A 17,563-nucleotide genomic window follows, 5' to 3' on the forward strand; every position below is an offset into this window, starting at 1 on the left:
TCCAATTCCTTTCCTCCGTCACTCACATTAATTTGCCGCCACTTTTTGATTCAAAATAAAATCAAACTTGAGCGGAGTCTGATCTACTCAGCGTATCGGGTCTAGGGCGCTCCCTGCCTTGGCATTGGCAATACTGCCAAAATTACCCCCCAAACCGTTAAACAGGTTAAATGAAACTTCTTGAAAGCTAAATAGACGTTCTTGCAAGTTAAATATAACTTCTTGCACGTTGAATGGTCATTCTTGAACGATGGATAGAACTTCTTGCACATTGAATAGTCATTCTTGCAAATTAAATAGTACTTCTTGCAAGCTAAATAGACGTTCTTGCACGTTAAATAGAACTTATTGAACGTTAAATAGAACTTCCTGCACGTTGAATAGACTTTCTTGCAAGCTAAATAGACGTTCTTGCACGTTAAAAGTGAAATTAAAACTATTTAAAAAAACGTTATATCCTAAAGACTCGCCCTCTGCCTAAAACCCGGTTAACATTTTGGCCCAGTCCGGCACTGCCTATCATTTGCAATTTTGCCCAATCTGCAAAATGTCTCGGCTGTTGGTATTGAATTGGATGTGTCTCGTTTCGCCGCAAACCGCGAGGATAATTTTGCGCCTGTCAGCTTCGATATAAAGGGTGAAAATCAGAGAACACACGCGCGCCACTCTGATTCATTGGGTGCTGCGCGCGGCTGATTTTGCATTCAGGCCGCGCGCCGGGCAAATGACACAGCAAGAAACGACCGTTTGCGTGAAGGGCGGCCGATTTTTTATTCGGACACGGCCGGGGGAAAAGCAAAGCGGACACGGTATCGATTCACCCTTTTGTTCGGGAAGAGTTTCGCGCCTCTTAATGCCCGGCAGCGTGGCGCAGATTGCGATGAATATGCAAAACAAAAGCACCGTGCCACGAGCGGCATTAGCCAATGAATAAATTATTACGCGTCGATGGACGCACTGTGTGTCACGCTTTTGAATGAAAAATGTCAGCAAAGATTGTAAAACTTTTGTCATAATTCAAATGGTAGTGTATAGCAGTGGGTTGTCCAAGGATGAAAATGAGAATAATTATGAACTTTTGTTCTCACTGAAATGTAATGGTGGGACGAAACTAATTTTCATGCAGATATGATAAAATGAATTATTCCCTCGTGCGTCGACAAGTAATTATACCGACATGATTGAATGACTTGTTTGCATTGCATCATTTAAACAGCAATTTTGCAACATTATGTTTGCCTCGCATTTTGCTACATTCAATCAGAATTAATAGGTATACAGGAAATAAATCTAATTAAACGAGGCAATATTTTAACAATTCACCTATTTCGAACGTTGAATACAATTGATTGTTCTAAAAAGCTGGAGAAGCCGATTTAAAAAATAAATGGCCCTGTTTGAATTGAACCACTCCATCATGATGATTTTTGCCCTCGCTCCTCATTTCGTTTGTGCTAAGTAATGAGTGCAGTTGGTCGTTTTGAACGCCCATCCGTGTCAGCTTCTTCTTATTTCGGTGTTCTGCGTGAACTATAGAAACTCTCTCGTTCCCATTTTATATCGTAACAATGAAAACAAACTTTAATGTTCATATTTTTATAGCCAACTGAGGCTGCCGGCTGCACCTTTCGAGCGAGTTGAGTTTGAATGAAATAAAAAATTAAAATGAAGTGTGTTGTGCTGTGTATTTAGGGTATAGCTGTGTTTCTTTCACAAAGCGCAACGAGGCTGTCAACAGACGCGCCCAGAAGGGTAAAATAAACAGTGTATTTGCTTGTCCCACATCATGACGCTGTCACGCGCCAGCCCCGCACAAAGGCGAACAAGAAAATTTGGGCGAAATGTGTGCGCACGGCTGCGCGCGAATAAAAGGGCCGAATTCGGATTGGAAGGTGAGAAGGAACGGGGCCGGGTGCATATTTAATCAAAACTCGTGGGAAAAGTTGGCCGCCGGCGCATCGATTTCCGTGCGGAAAGAGGAGCCGAGCAAACCGACGTCTTGACAGCAATATTGTTTGTTGCTAGTCAAGTGGAAATGCGGGAAATCAGCGGACTCGCGCTCCAAAGCGGTGCACGGGCGGCGCAGGTTGTATGTGAGCAACGTGAGAGCTTTGAAGATGAATTTTGTTTGACGGCATCAATGAAACGTGCAAGCTAAAACCCTTTTGACGGATGGAAATGCTATTATCCTTGTGTATGCACGAGAGTATTGAGCTATTTGGAAATGAAACATGTAATCGAATATTGACCTGACTCAGTCTGCGAAGCCAAATCAAACCAACATTTCTTCCTGAGCAGAGAGCAGATTAAAAAAAGGGGCTGATCAATCATAACGATGGAGCTTCAGAATTTTGTTTGAATTGCGCATTTAAAAGCTGAATTTTTCCAGGAAAAACTGACGGTGCGATGTATTCGATTTGAAGAATTAAATTTCAATGAAAGCATTCGGAGAATCAGGTTCGCCTACGCAATCAATTATTCCGTTTGTACATATTCAAATTTTTTCGCTGCCAATTTGCCTGAGTACAAATGAGTGGTGTACGTTGGCATTAAATTTTGCGCGAGTGCGTCCCAGATTGAAGCACGCACTGCGTCATCCGCTTCAATCCACTCGCACCGTCCGTTTTTCTTGTCGACGTCAAAAATATTCATGTGATTTATGTGGAAAGCCATAAACATAGTGGCAGAATAAATCATTCGTGGCGCAACTTTTATCGTGTTGCCGCTGCAAAATAGAAAAGGCAGCGCGGGAAATACATATCTGTTTGTCGTCTCGCGGCTGCCGCGAGTAAATACGAAAAGGTGGGCGACCTAATAAAAAAATGCACCCTTCGCAATAAAATTTTTCCAGCAAGCAGCCGCAGACACATATAAACACGCTCCTCTGCTTCTATTTTATTTTCATTCGCAGAGAGCTTCCGTCCTTTCAGACAACTCAAGGGAAGTGAAAAATAGACACACAATAACTCTAAATCTATGAAATATTTTTGTGCTGATTTAATTTGGCTTGAATCTTATTGATTCGTTAAAGAAGAGCAATAAAGATTTGAGGGACATGTCTGTTATTTTGATTCTTCATAAGAATAAAGACCTCAATCAATTCTAAATTTATTGTGTGAACTCTGTGCGGTTTAATGAGAAAGGTCTTGATGAAAAGATTGATTTTCCCAAGTTGCCGATGAAATAAACCTGCTATTTTACGATGGTGAGCATGATTTTATTAAAGTAGCCTGAGGAAATTTCTCGCAAACTGAATCAATTTTTTGTAATTTGATCAATTGTTTTAGTTCCATAATAAAAATATGCCTTTCATTTCTCTGTTGCCTTAAACGGTCTGAATTGGAGTATTGTTGGCTGGGATCGTTGTCTATTTTTCACGACCCACATCACATCGCGTTTTCCGCATGGCCTCTGTTCGCACCTTATTGATTCTCAATACGCTTTATTGATAAAATACACACCGCAGGTTTGCGGAGAGAAAAATGAGCGCAAGGGGCGAGCTGAATGAAAAAATGATTGCGGCTCTTTCCGTCACGGTTTATTTGGCAAGCTTGTCTGAATTTTTCATCGTGTTTTCTGAAGAAACTTCACATGGATCGGCAGCTTTCTTAATTCATGAAAAGACAGTTTAGAGCGTCATGAAAGGAGCCAAGTTAGGCAAATCTAATGGGGCCAATCAATCACGATTTTATGGGATTACGCCGCTCGCTCCTCTTTTCAGCGCAAATCTCTGCCGGAAAAAGCCAAAGTTAGACTCTACACTTTTTACGAACACCGAAACTTTCTTGCTTGTCGTCGTCTCGTGAATATCAAATTCCTCGACGCGCTCAGAGAGCCGAAAGGCGGTGAGCGGTTGGCATCCGCAGCGTTTCAATGAAATCGAGCAAAAAATCAAAGTGCGTCTCATATGCGCTGAGAAAAAAAACGCTGGCCAAGTGCCTCCCTTAGTGCACAAAAACGTGCTTCCCTGCTTGCATATCTCTGCGCCATCGGTAGCAAATTGAAATTTTTTCCCGTGATTCTTGCAGTGGCGCTAGTTTCCGATATCCGCAGGGGAGTACGTGATTTTTTGCGCTTTCCTCCTTTTGTTTGCTCTCGCAGTCGCTGAACTAGTTGCTGCTGCAAAGAAATGAAAGCAATTTATTATACACCGACTCGTCGCCTGGAATGAAAAAAAAAACTGAATTAATTAATACCAGTCTCTCTTTCGCTGCTCGGGAGATGATGATTAATTCAATTTTCTTTTTTTGCGTTTAAATTCAAATAGATTTCCTGCCGATGACGCGCCGATTCGCATGAAAAATTCATACTTTCCTTTACCTTTCCCGACTGACTGCATTTTGAAAAGGACGGTCAACCGTTCCAGCTTTTTCCGACTCCATCCACCGAGCCACTCGCGTCGGTCGTCATTTAATTGAATTTGTCCTTGAGTCGAAGCATACCTGCTCGGAGTCCGGTCAAACATATATTTCGAGCAGAATTCCACGTTTGCATGCATTATTGATGCGCGGGGACGCTGGCCTTTCATACTGTTCGCACCCCTGAGGAATATATATAGATATAGAACGTCCCGACGACACCCGAAAACGTACGCATATATGCACGCAAGATGTTTCCGCTTTCGGCTATTGAAAAATGTCTGCCTACGCTCTAGGGCCCGCCAGGGATTAGCGTGGACAGTTGAAAATAAAAAACAGTCGTGACTGGCGGAAAATTCTGCCCTTAAAGACGCTCACCTCTGAATGCTGGGAAGTGCGCGCGTTCCTCTACTTCCAGCCGGCTGAGGAGTGACGGGCGTAATTTTTAGCCGCCATGTGCCGGCGTCGCCTTAATTAATAGTGGACGTGCTCATCATAGAAAGCCGGCACATGATCCTATTCACGCAGTAACCATGGTTACTCCGCAAGACAGTTTGCAGAGGACGGCAGCCGAGAGTTAGTTCTGTTACACTTAATGCTCTCGGAAAAAAACTCGCACTTTGAGTGGGTGTAACTCGCCCCCAGCGCGCTGTTTGCTTACGACTCTCTCATCAGCTCAGATTCGTTCTCCACAAATAGAAATCCACATCGCATTGCGTAGGAGACGTGGTGATATTTTTTTAGGTCTGCAGAAGACAGCAAACAATGCGGCATTTTGATTACTAACAGCGACGTATTAAATTTCTGACTTTTAAATCGAAAAAATTGTCTGTGTGTGATATTTAAAAAAATATTCACCATAGAGACTCTTCCACACTTGCTTGATGGCATTTTTTCACTATTAACATTTTATAAAGCCTTCTCAAAATCCAAGTTTCAATGGTTCTCCAGTCTCGTAAATGAGGCCAAACTCCGCATCTCATTGGAGGAAGCTCTGTTGAGAAAAGGACCAGCTCGTGTTCCTGACCCGCACCGGGCTCTTTAATTGAAACACTAGACATTCATCCCGTGACATAGAATCACGCATGATGGAAAGGTGCAAAGCAGCAAGAAGCTAGTCGCAAAGCTTTCGGAAGCCTCCCAAATCCGAATGGACTCGCGAGAGAGTCAAATGTAGGCGGAATTTGGCCCCCAAACATGGCTCGGATTCTCACATTTGGATTTTGAATTACGAGCTGTTGAGAAAGATTGACTGTTGAACACAACAAAAACTGCTATGCACACAAATACATATAGCCTGATTCAACACTGTATTTTAACAGCAACTCGTATAAACAAGCAATTGCATTCCGCACCCAATTTCTCTCGCGTCAGCTCCAGCGCACACCGCCTCACAATATCTTCATGTTCTCGCAAACAGCGATTTGTTAATATTTTTCAACGTCACTTGCACGAAGCCGGGTTTTCTAACTCGAGTCTTGCGAATCTGCGGGCTGAAAAATGCGAAGGAATTTGCATCGCATCCTTCAGCGCACCGCAACCATAATTTACTTTGCAAGCTCTAGTGTTTTCGACTGGCCGTACATTATCTCCCTCTCCTCTCGTCTCTGCTTGGACCGAGAAAAATGGGGCCATATGCTAAGGCATCTCGGCGCTGCGACATTGTAAACTCCGCCCGCTCTCGTCGCCGACGATCGAAACCAACTTCTGCCACTCTCTGTCGGCTGCGGCAGCATTGTTGTAATATTGCCCCGAGAAAAATGTACCAACGCCGTAGTGCCTGCTAATTTTTGCCGTCCCGAAATTCGCGAGCTAATTTAGTTACACGCGGTGTGTGTACGCACAAACTTTGTTACACTTACTCTATTAACGTCCCGCAAACTATTGTTTGGGAACAAAAGTTTGCTGCTATACAAGCGAGTTTTAATTACCTTAAGAGGCGAGTGCCGGAGCAACGACGGACAGGTGAGACTTAAGTTACTTCAGTCAGCGCAAATTGTCAACAGTTTAAGCTGCATTCACCGTAGCCGACGGTTTATTTGTTAAGTTTTGGTAGTGAACTTTAATGAATTACTTTTTTTATTCGGCACGAGGTACAAAGAGTTTTTGTTACTTGAAATTTACAGGACTGAAATTTATCGTACTTAAAGTAGAGCTTCGCAGGCCAAAATTTACGAACATTTTCTTTATTGACTATAGCAAGTTAGTTTATTGTTAGCGGAATTTTTAAAATCAGGACTGATGAGGAACAGTTAAAATTTACATTTTGCCAGATTCTAGATTTTTCGCTTAATTTCGATCCCTCTCGTTGCGAATTTCGTGGAAATTTGCCCTAAAATGCAAAATAAATCGTGGTTTTACAGTAGGGAGACAATTTTCACAAAAATTTAAACCTTTTTCCTAATTTTTAGAAGGATTTTCCTCAAAATGTTTGTGAAGCTCTACGTTAATCTAAGTGAAACTCCCTTTTTTCGTCCAGAGGTTGCGTTCAAATAATGAAATGAGCAGCATGTCCCATATTAATACAGCACAGAATGCCAAATCAAATATCCATCTGGGTCGGAGCGCCTGCGAGAGTGAAATTTATGCAGCCCGCGCAGCATTGCATATTTACTATGGCTGATGTGGCGCGCGTGCGACAAATTTCTCAACAAGCGAACAACAGCGTGTTGCGGCAAACAAGTTCTCTCGTGCACTACACCACATTTGTGTGTTTCCGCTCAAAGGAAGGGTAGCAAGTGGAGACTGCTACCGCAGATAAATGCCAACGTCAGACTCACGGGTTCTATTGTTTGCCCCGATGAAATGTGACGCACGTAAATCCGGAATGAGACACTCTCTGATTTACGCACTGGTTTTGCCCAAGGCAAAATGACTAATGATCTGACGTCTTTCTTAGAAAACAGTCTACATGGTATAAATTCAACAAGTAATTATTTATAAAAAAATATCTATTCATTTTGTTGAATAATTTTCCATCGAAGCCAATTTTGAAAATCTCCCTTTCCTTCCACTCTTTAAAATTTGATCTCATTACATCTTCGTATCCAATTTTCTTACAGACTTTGATTAGATTATCATTTATTGGGCAAGAAAATGAGCGTTAGAGCAAATCATAGTCAAGGATATTGAATTAAATTAAGTTTTGAGCAACTTTCTCCATAGCTATACAAAATTTCATCTCATCTTTTGCTATCTAAATAATATTTTCGCTCCAAAACCTCTTTTCCAGGAGCAAAAATCCCTCAATTTATGAATATCACCTGGGTATATGTCTAAAGACACGTGTAAACCACATTTTAAGAGATAGAAAGTGAAAATTACTGTCAAGCCGAGACGACTTTTGAGAGGAAAGACCTCTCGTCGGGAAAGAGTGCTGAACAAACACTCGAGTCATCAGGCAGACACACGGAATGCGGTCTTTTAAGTCTGCAAGTGACCGACCGCGTGTTGCAGCAGCGCAAACAAGCTGCTGATATTTGCAGGTGTACAGTACACAAAAAGCGCGGTGCATACATAAATGTGCGGTGGCTGGGCGCATTATTTATTCATTGTTTGCTGTATGACTTGTCTAATGGTTATAAAAGATCTCCCCGGGAGTATGCTCGTCGCCGCTTTACGGCCGCTGAGCACACGAGAGAACATGAAAAGCAGACTGCACCGCAACCGCCGCGCGGTCTCCTCTCTCTCTCTCGCTCCTTTTATTATTTCAGCCCGCTCCGCCGAAATTATTACGAGCTGCATGCCCGCTCTCGGTGCCCACAGGTATTTCCCCATTCATGCTGCCGGCTTGATTCTCTCCAGTTTATGTTCCTATCTGCAAAGGCGCGAGCCTAGCTTACCTCTACAGCATTAACAAGTGGAGGACGAAGCCTTTTTGCGGCTTGTTCTACAATGGCGAATCGATTTTGGGCCTTGGATATCGGCCAAAACCGCAACTTTTAATTGTGGCAGAGGCATCGCTCTCATATCAATGTTCTTGTATGAAAAAATCCTCTTTAGAAAATGAATAAAAATAGTTTTATTTTAAAATCAATTATATCATTAATTGGATCTGACGAAAGACGTTCCTGCAAAGTTCGTTTGACGTTCACCAGGCATTTAATACTTGAGTACAACTTTCTGATTTCTAATTAATTAGCTGATATAATAATTCGATCTTTTGAAGCACTTCCTGGAAATTAAAGTAATCAATAAGAGAGAAGCGTCTCTTTTAATGAAAGAGAGACATCATGAAAATGGGCTTTATTTTACTGACAGAACTAAGAAGGAATAAACATTTTAATACCTGCCTCAATTTTAATTGCACTGGGCAATTTTGAACTATCAGTTTTAAAATTGGAGTTCTTCAAGCGGTTTTGAATTTGGAGTACCCAAGTTTGTGGTATCTGTAATTATGTTTCGCGTGATGTCTCACTGCCACTCAAACTTAGTTATAACTCGAATGAGTTACAGTTTGTAGTTAGCTAGCTCGAGAAATCTGGTCCGTAAATCGCGCATACGATCTGCTGCGGGCGACAACGCAGAGACTTTATTGCCGCTCTGCATCTCTCACCTCTCATGCACTCGCCGTTTATATTCCAATTCATTTTGCTACTCAGAATGAGTGCAGAAGAAATGGAAAAGCCAATTAACCTTTTGAATTGCATTTCGAAACAGCATCGTTGCACACGTGCACAAGACCGAGTGAGTGAGTGCATTTCAAATGCCTCCGGCTTTGACCAAAATAAACATGCTATTCATAGTTGATGAGAGAGACACTCTCGTGCTATCTGATGAGCCAGAGTCATGCAACAGAGACACAAAGAGAGACTGGCAATTTCTCTTTCAACCCACCTTGCATGTCAGGCAGTTTGCAATGCTGGAAATATGAAAAGGCATCGAAAACGTTCGTACAATTAGTGAGAGGACACGTTTCCACGGAAACGTATTCATCCAAGTCAAAGCAAATTTAATATTTAAAATTTTTTCCATTTAGTGCGTCGCTGCGAACCTTTCGAGGAAAAAGGAAATGTTGCAACCACGAGGAAGGAAGCAGGCTCGCTTCTTTTTATTTATGACGCTGATGGCCTTTGGTGAGATCAAGTATACGTGTTTCGCCTTTGTTGCGACACGAGCTATCGACATGAGCTTCTAGGAATGCATGTTATTAAATATCTTCTGGCTCGGCGTTCCACTCGAGGCGCGCGTGGAAATCCGATAAACGAGAAGAAACGCGTGGTTCCAAAAATGTAATAATTGTTGTACACCATGTACCAAAACGTTACCAAACACAACGAGGAGGCTCTAAATTCACCAAAGAGAACAGGTAGGCTTTCTTTGAAATGGTAATCGGCTGGGAAGGCGAGAAACGAACGTTCGCAAAGCTCTCAGTTACGGCGGAGAAACAATTTGGCTTTCTCCAAAAAGCAGAATAGCCCCTTTATGGTCTGAAAAGAACAGCCCTGGTGGAGAGGACAAAGCTCTTTCTCTCAGTTTCGCTCTCGCTCTCACGTGCGCGTGTGTGGAAATAACAAATGATCGCGCTTCCGCTGAAAACGGAGGGCACGCATCAAAGTTGCTGCAATAAGTGCTTTTTTACAGTGAACAACAACAAGAGGACTTTAATAAAGCGCGTGCGCTTTATCAAAATAACGACTGGAGAGCGGTAACGGCACACTGGCACAGCGCGTAATCAAAGTCGGCCAAAGAGAAAAAGGCTAACAAAACAAACGCAACCGTCACTTGATTCTCCGCCATGATTCAAAACTCAAACGCCGCTTTTGTGTTGTTTTATTTTATCTGCTGCTCGAACGCGCTTCGCACCCAACGAAATGGAAAACAGTGGCGCACGCGGAAGCATTCACAGACTGAATGTTTTTGTTTTTTCTACTCAAACAAATGCTCATGTGCACATCAGAAAATATAGCTAGGTAAAATGTGATGCAAGTGAATCAAATGTGCAAGTATTTATTCATTTTACAAGATCTAATTGGATTGATGCTAAAAATTTTGGAAAATGCTTGTTGCCATTGCAAGAACTGATCCCTTAGGATTTAGTTGAAGCCAAAATGGACCTAAATTTTTAACAAAAGTGGTTGTAAAGTTAGCATGCTTTTTAAATGGTGAGGACTGTTTCCTTACTTGAAATCCTATTTTATTTCTCAACGAAAAAGGCTTCATACGCTGTTGTACAGATCTCGACGAGTGGAGTCAAAATCTGCCATAAAAATGTGGCTAAGTGCTGTAAATTTTGGAGAAAATTTGATTTTTTTACTGTACCAAGGTTCGTTTTTGATTATAACAAATTGCTTATCGATCAACACCTGCTTATTTCATCCAACAATCTAAACAATTTTCATTTGTCCCCCTGTATCGATCTCCTTTCTTTTATAATGAAATTAATAAAGCATGTTAGATTTTAAATTGATTTATTATTGTGTTGAGTGCCGTTTTTGCCTCCGTCTATGGCGTGCCACTGCTCGGAAATCTTGCTCTCTCGGCTTCTTCAACAGAACATTAAAAAGGCGATTTTCGACGCCCCGAGCGCGCGATTTGCGCGGCGAAAAGAGCTCGATGATTTCCCTCGAGTGGATGCGTTGATATTTGCGTGCTGCTGCTTTTTATTTGGCCTATTACACACGTTTCCTGTGCGCTCGACGCGTTTAAACGAGCCAGCTCTTTTAAATCGCATTTAAAATGCAAAACCGCGCCCCACCTGAGATTTCCCGCATTGATTCTCGCGCGCTATCGCTCTTTTGTGCGCTCGGGCAAATTTGGCCCAAATTGCGAGTGAGAGAACACTGCAAAATTCATCGCTGCGGGCTTCTCGCGCTGCCAGCTGATATATAAGCATGTATTTTTAATCACGCCCTGATGCCGACGTGAATGGATAAAACTGCTGCTGCTGCTGCTGCTGCTCATCTCGAACGAATCGAACCCTTGCTCCCGCTTAGTAAAAAAAGGGCGCGCAAATCCCGCTTTTTATGACACAACGGCAATATTAGCCCTGAAAACGCCGGCACTGAGCAGAGAATTTGCTCCCGTTTTGCATAAATTTTCCATCGATGCGGCCTCTTTCGTTTTATTTTTACTGCTAATCACACGTTTTGCGTGGCTGCTTTTCCCTTCGGTCCCCCCGTGTTATTTTTTTTTTTATTTTCACAAGCCGATGCACAAATGCGCAAGCATTTCGATCCCCGCTTGCTTATGGCTGCAGCGGTTGCCGCACACCAAGGTCGCAGCGAGTGTCGTTTTCTTGAATATTCATGCAAGACACGACACCCCTTTCCGCCATGGTGGTGCGAAATAACCGCAGTAATAATGGGGAGCACGAATTCAGCAGCACAATAGGAATGCTGTCGTCGCCACGGCCGGATTTTTCGATGGAAATGTCATTTAGACGAAGTGGAATGTTTAGTTTTGCAAATTATTTGCACAGCGGTTTTTGTTGGTTTTTCCTGAGCTGCGAGCGAGCGAGTGCTGCCGAGTGTGAAATGACTGGCTGAATTCGAGAATCAGCATCATTAACGTCAGACTCATGTTCCAGCGCTCCTCCGCAGCACCCTTGTCGATTTTGTATATACATATCGTCAATCGTCTTTTTTGGTAAAAAGCGTGCGACCATCGCATCGGGCCAAAAATCGATATATTTGCCAAAGGAATCTCGAGATACAAATAAAATGCTGTTGATTAATGGAGCCCACGGAGCAGTTTCATCAAAGAATTCCTTCGCTGTCGGCTGGAGTGCGCTCAGGATTATTTGAGATTGATTTCACGCTCGCCTTCGCCTTGATTGATTTTGCAACGCACGCGGCGGCGGCGGCTCCACCGTTTGCTCAAGTTATTTGTGTTTATCCAACAGTATGTGTGTGTATCTTCACAATTAGAAGCATGTCAAACGAGAAGCGTGTTAGATCGCTTTAAAATTGCGTTACGCACTGCTTCAGTGTCGCGCAGGTTGCATAACGACATAGTTGAGATTGATTTTGATCTGTTGAGCTTGCATTATTCTCTGATTAAATCATTCTGGACATTATTAGTCGTTTTACGCAAACAATCAGGACGTAGCAAGCTATAAAATAGGTGACAAGAAATTAAGATTTTCATTTTCGGGGACGACGACCAGAAACGAATCGTTTTAACGGCTATTTTGGGATGAGCAAGAATTTAGGACTTTGAAATGAATAGAATTAACGTTTGTTTATTTATTTCACTGGTCACCAATAGTACAAAAAAGTGAAACACCTGTAAATAGCGAACAAGTGGTCGAAACGTCGGCAAATCAAAAGATAGGCGAGTCGGAGAAGGCCTATATACTAAAAAACATTCACAACATGCTATTTTTATGTAGGTATTTCAGCGGAGGTGGTCTGCGGTGGAGTTGGTAACTTGTTCTTGTGAACTTGTAAAATTAATAAGAGATAATACATTAAAAACATTTCCATTTCTGCTTTTCACGCATATTTTCTTTCAAGCCTATCAACGCATATTATTCATAAAAAATGGGTTCAATCATTCTGCATTAATACCCTCTACCTGTGTTCAAAACAGGCGTGTCAAGGTGTCAGATATAAAAGAACAAAAAATTGCGATGATTTTAAATATTCACTTTTTTACTCAAGGGATGAAATTATGGCCAATAGGGGTTGAGGGGTGAGGGATGAGCGCTCCAAATACTATAAAGTTCGCCAGGGGAAATCAAGCCAAGTCGAACGGTGTGCAGTTTTTGCATTTCTGAACCCGGGATTTGGCTGTCACAACATTTGCGAAAAAATTGAAAAATGTAAAATTAAATTTCTCGAAAATGAAGCCGAACGCCACGTTGACATTTTCACACAAGTTCACATCTTCCCTGAGACCACTTTTGAGAGGCGTTTCCGATATTTTAAGTATGGTGCTAGTTTTAAAAATAATAATAGAAAAACATCAGGCAATTTACTTTTGACCTTGAAGACCTCGAATTTAGTGCTCATTCCATCGGGCTTGACGAGTTCAACGCACACTTGAAATTTTTAATTGCCCCAAGACAAAATGAGTTTAACGCATTCTCAAAATTCACCAAAAATGAACTCTTTGAGTTCAGACTGATCAAAAGTGTGAATTTCGCCAAAACCACGATGATTTTCGCTCGAAAACAAAGAAAACTTAATATTAAAAGAGGTTATTCTGGAAATGTCTGGATCAGTTTTTGAAACAATGTGAGTAAAAAATACATTTCTGGCCAGAGTATTGCCGAGTATAGAGGCAATTCGAAACAAACCGTAGCAAATTTCGTTCAAGTCAGCATGCCAACAGAATTCGGAATAAAGCCTGCATTTTATGCGACAGTGGAGATCTTGCTCCGCATGTTTGGAATTCATGTTGCCGATCGAGAGAAATCCCGCCGCCGGAAAAATAGAAACCGGAAACTCATGAATAATTTATGCGGCGGCGGCGGCACTCTTTCTCTTCGCAGCGCAGCAGCACAACATCCCGAATTCGAGTCACACACGGCCACATTAAGGTGCATTAGGCCTCGATTGCCGGGCAGTTAAGCAAATTAGCGCTTTATTGTCTCTGCGGCCAGCACGACCACGTGCATAAAAGAGAGCTTGCTGCTCCTTTGTTGGCGCCGCAATCGATTGGGAGGGTGTGGGGGCGGACTGGTGGACTGGCTGGCAGACGCCACCCCGGTTCTCTGGCGCCGCGTGCCTTTTATTGGCCGATGCGTGTCCCTCGACCCTGATTACGCACCACAGAACTGGCCGGCCGTTATATTCTGGCGTCGCCGCCTCCAGCATTTAAAGGCTTATTAGGCGGCGTGTTGTTTCAAATTTCAGCAGAAATCGGTTTTTGGTTTATATTTCGAATGCCACTCTCCGGAGAGGGGTTGTCGGGGAGAGGAAGGAGACACGCGGACGGCGTGGCGCCGTCTCTGCGTTTTTGCCCCAGCGGTGACCAACATAAATTTGCTTGTCTGCCAGCAAAGCGGCTTTGCTGCTCTCTTATACTCTCGACCGTACTTTTTCTTCCACTCTGCAACTGCCAAGGGCTCTTCACGGTTATGATTATTTGATTATGTGTTTCTCTTTATTGTCTTTATGGTGCCGCATACAAAAGAATAAAACGGACGTTGTTCTTTCCTTTATTTGTTTATTGATTCTGGTGAATTGAAATTTTGAATATTGAGAGACCATTTAATTAATTTCCATTCTATCGTATTTTGGAATATAAGGACCCTCTAGAATTGTTTTTTTACTGTTGTGAACGTCATCATTGGAAAGCAAACAAAGCGCAAATAATGCCATTGAATTTAGCAATTGTAATTGAAAGAAAACTTTTCAACAAACATATTCCAAATTTTTGGGACAATAGTGGAGAAATTTTACTGCTCAGTAAATTTCAGAGTGTTGTTCTCTTTAGTTTTCTAGTAATTCCACTTCACAATTAAAAAACACGATTTTCTTACGATTTCATATTTAGCATTTATTTGCAACACTAAATCTCGGGTTCCAACCATCAGAATTGCAAAAATTGCCCACCGTTAGACTCTTATTGATCCATCGTAACCGCAGATAAAATATTTAAACCAAGAGTATATCGAACTTGGTATTATTTCGATTCTAAATCACACTTTAGTTTTTAAATTGCACTACGGGGATATGAGATATTGATGTCTCAATGTTTCCCAAAATTTATAAAAATTGATATTTCACCAAAACATTTGTATGATACAAGATGCTATTTAAGATTGATCTCCGGTGTTAATTTCGTAGAATTCGCTTGACCTCACGCCTTTGTCTTCCACCCCGTGACAGTTTAAATGAAATTCGAACAATTGGTAAATCTTGGATTCGATTAGACCTTAGTAAATGGTCTAAAAGTTGCATCAATGCTGTGCAAATTAATCTCGATCAAAATAACCAGCCACGACTACACACACGGGTGAATGCCGCGCGTAGCTCATTCAGCACTTCATCAGATTAATTAATTCAGGGAATTTCTAAAAAGAGACGGCAAGTGCGCGCGTAAAAGGCCTGATGATGTAATCTGAGCGAGCGCACGCGGCGGCTCATGGCTCATCCCTTTTGAGCGCCTACCCACCGGAATGGAAAGAGGTCGAGTAATTACTAATTAGGGTCGGTGGTGATTTATGTTTTAGGTGTGCTTCCCACCGGCCTTTGTGCTCGGCCGCTGCATCTGTCGCCCGCGAAGACCGAGGTGGTCAAGTACGTCAACGAAACATACATTGTCGCTTGCCAAAGCGACAAGGGCGCCAACATAGCGTGGACCAAGCCCTCCGGAGAACGGGTCAGCCAAAGCAGGGGCAGGTGAGTCACTCGTCGTCGCGTTTCTTCCGCGCGGCAGATGACGAGGAATTTCCTCCGCCTCTGCTCGCCTCGAGAATGCGCTGTTATTTTAATTAAATTCTGTTTGCATGCCTTTGTCTTGCTCTCAATATTGCTTGCCATACCATTTTCATCCTTTTATTCACCCAAATTTAATTAAACCCATTCGCAGAATCCACATCGAGGAAAGGTGGAACGTTAAGGGCGGTGTCAATTTGATATTTGAGAGCATCGAGAAGAAGGACCGCGGAAATTACACATGCAGCGCCGAGGTGGACGGGCGAGAGCTGACCCAGCACTTCAAACTGGTGGTTATCAGTAAGTGAAATTCGCTCACTTTGTGATCTGCCCACGAAACAATGGGGCTGCCTCCTATTATTGACTACCTCAAACGAAACAGAAGTGGCATTCGCTCCAGCGAATTTGATCGCCGACCTGCAGGCTGCGAGGGATTAAACGCAGCGAGCCTAACTCGCTCTCGCTGTCCATTTCATTTTGACGACGCAGCTAGTGGATTAGCTTTGTTTGACCTGGATGTAGGATAAAGAGCAAAAGTCGCCCCTCGTCACTCAAAGTATCCTCTATAATAGTATATGGCTGGATGGGGAATAAAAATTTGACATCAATTATTTTAATATGTGTACCGGTTTTAATTTCTCACCTTTGCAAAGAGGCAGAAGATTCTGTTAATGTCACTGACGACAAGAGTAAAAATTCCTTTAATTAAAAAAGAGCAGATGACTTTAATATCGCATCATTTTTTGTTGAATTGAACCGTAAACATCGCGAAAGAAACTTCAAAGAGGAGCAAATGCAAGGGCAGCTCTCTTTTAAAATTAAATCAGTGTTTTTTTGATGATTCGTGTCTCCTAAATAAATGGGAAACATTTCGGCAAATTCTTGCTTCCAAATTTATATAATAATAAGAAGTTGCAAATCAAATGCAACTGATACGCAGCTTGCCAGCAGGATTTTGAGTTAAAAAATAGTATTTTATATTATTATATTCGCATCGAATTTTTTAAAATTATTTTCCCACCTCGTGAAGCCAAAAGTATGCACCTTTTAGGGATTTAGCAAACGTAAAGATTTTAGTTCGCATTACATGATTTCAGATAACGCAACGAGCTCAATTATTTATTTTTATTGCTCCCCTTTAAGCTCCAATCTCATTCATGGATACTCCGACGCTGCAAAACGCTACCGAACACCAAGACATGACGATCCGCTGCGAGGTGGAAGGCGATCCCGAGCCAAAAGTTACCTGGCAGGTGAATGGGAAGCATCCGCAAGGTGGGTGAATGATCGTTTCGTCTCGTTTGCTCGTATTATCCTGCACGAGAACTCTCTCTCAGCTTACAAAGCAAACATTTTCCGTGTTAACAGGACCGAGGCACAAAGTGATCGCCGACGGTTTGTTGATCAAGAACGTGAGTCGGTCTGATCGAGGAGAATATCTCTGCAGAGCCTTCCAAGCCTCCTCCATCGCCAGCAACATCGCCGAGCAAATAATCACCCTCAAAGTTCAACGTAAGTTGAATTTCTATTTATGCCGCTGGATTTATAACTTTGCGTTATTTGATTTTCAGACAAGCCCCACTGGCCGAGCGAGCAGTCGGTGCGTGACCGCGCGTACGGCTACGTGTCCGGCACCGTCAACCTGAGTTGCGAGGCCATGGCCGACCCAGGGCCCGAGTTCGAGTGGATTAAGGACAGCCACAGAATTGGACCCCACACTAAGCACGCCAAGTTGTTTCGAGAACCCAATCGCAGCGTGCTTCAAGTGAGTCCATCTCTTTGTTCCTCGTTCCTCCCTGTTAATTGAAAAAGAAAAGTTTCTTTCTTCGAGTGCGCTGTTGTTTTGCAGTAGAAGATGCGAAAACTTTGAAACTAAGA

General features: G+C 42.5%; 1 protein-coding gene across 1 annotated transcript in view; it reads left to right on the plus strand.

Moving 5' to 3' along the window:
- The window catches only part of fipi (factor of interpulse interval), a 48,359-nt gene that overhangs the window by 28,977 nt on the left and 1,819 nt on the right, over positions 1–17,563 (plus strand). Inside the window, exons 2-6 of the mRNA XM_065496411.1 lie at positions 15,481–15,649; positions 15,840–15,985; positions 16,829–16,960; positions 17,054–17,197; positions 17,257–17,450. Coding sequence (XP_065352483.1) covers positions 15,481–15,649; positions 15,840–15,985; positions 16,829–16,960; positions 17,054–17,197; positions 17,257–17,450 — 785 coding nt within the window. The remainder of the gene's footprint in view (positions 1–15,480; positions 15,650–15,839; positions 15,986–16,828; positions 16,961–17,053; positions 17,198–17,256; positions 17,451–17,563) is intronic.

The sequence above is a fragment of the Cloeon dipterum genome, chromosome 1 (genome assembly GCF_949628265.1).
Source record: "Cloeon dipterum chromosome 1, ieCloDipt1.1, whole genome shotgun sequence".
Lineage (NCBI taxonomy): Eukaryota > Metazoa > Arthropoda > Insecta > Ephemeroptera > Baetidae > Cloeon > Cloeon dipterum.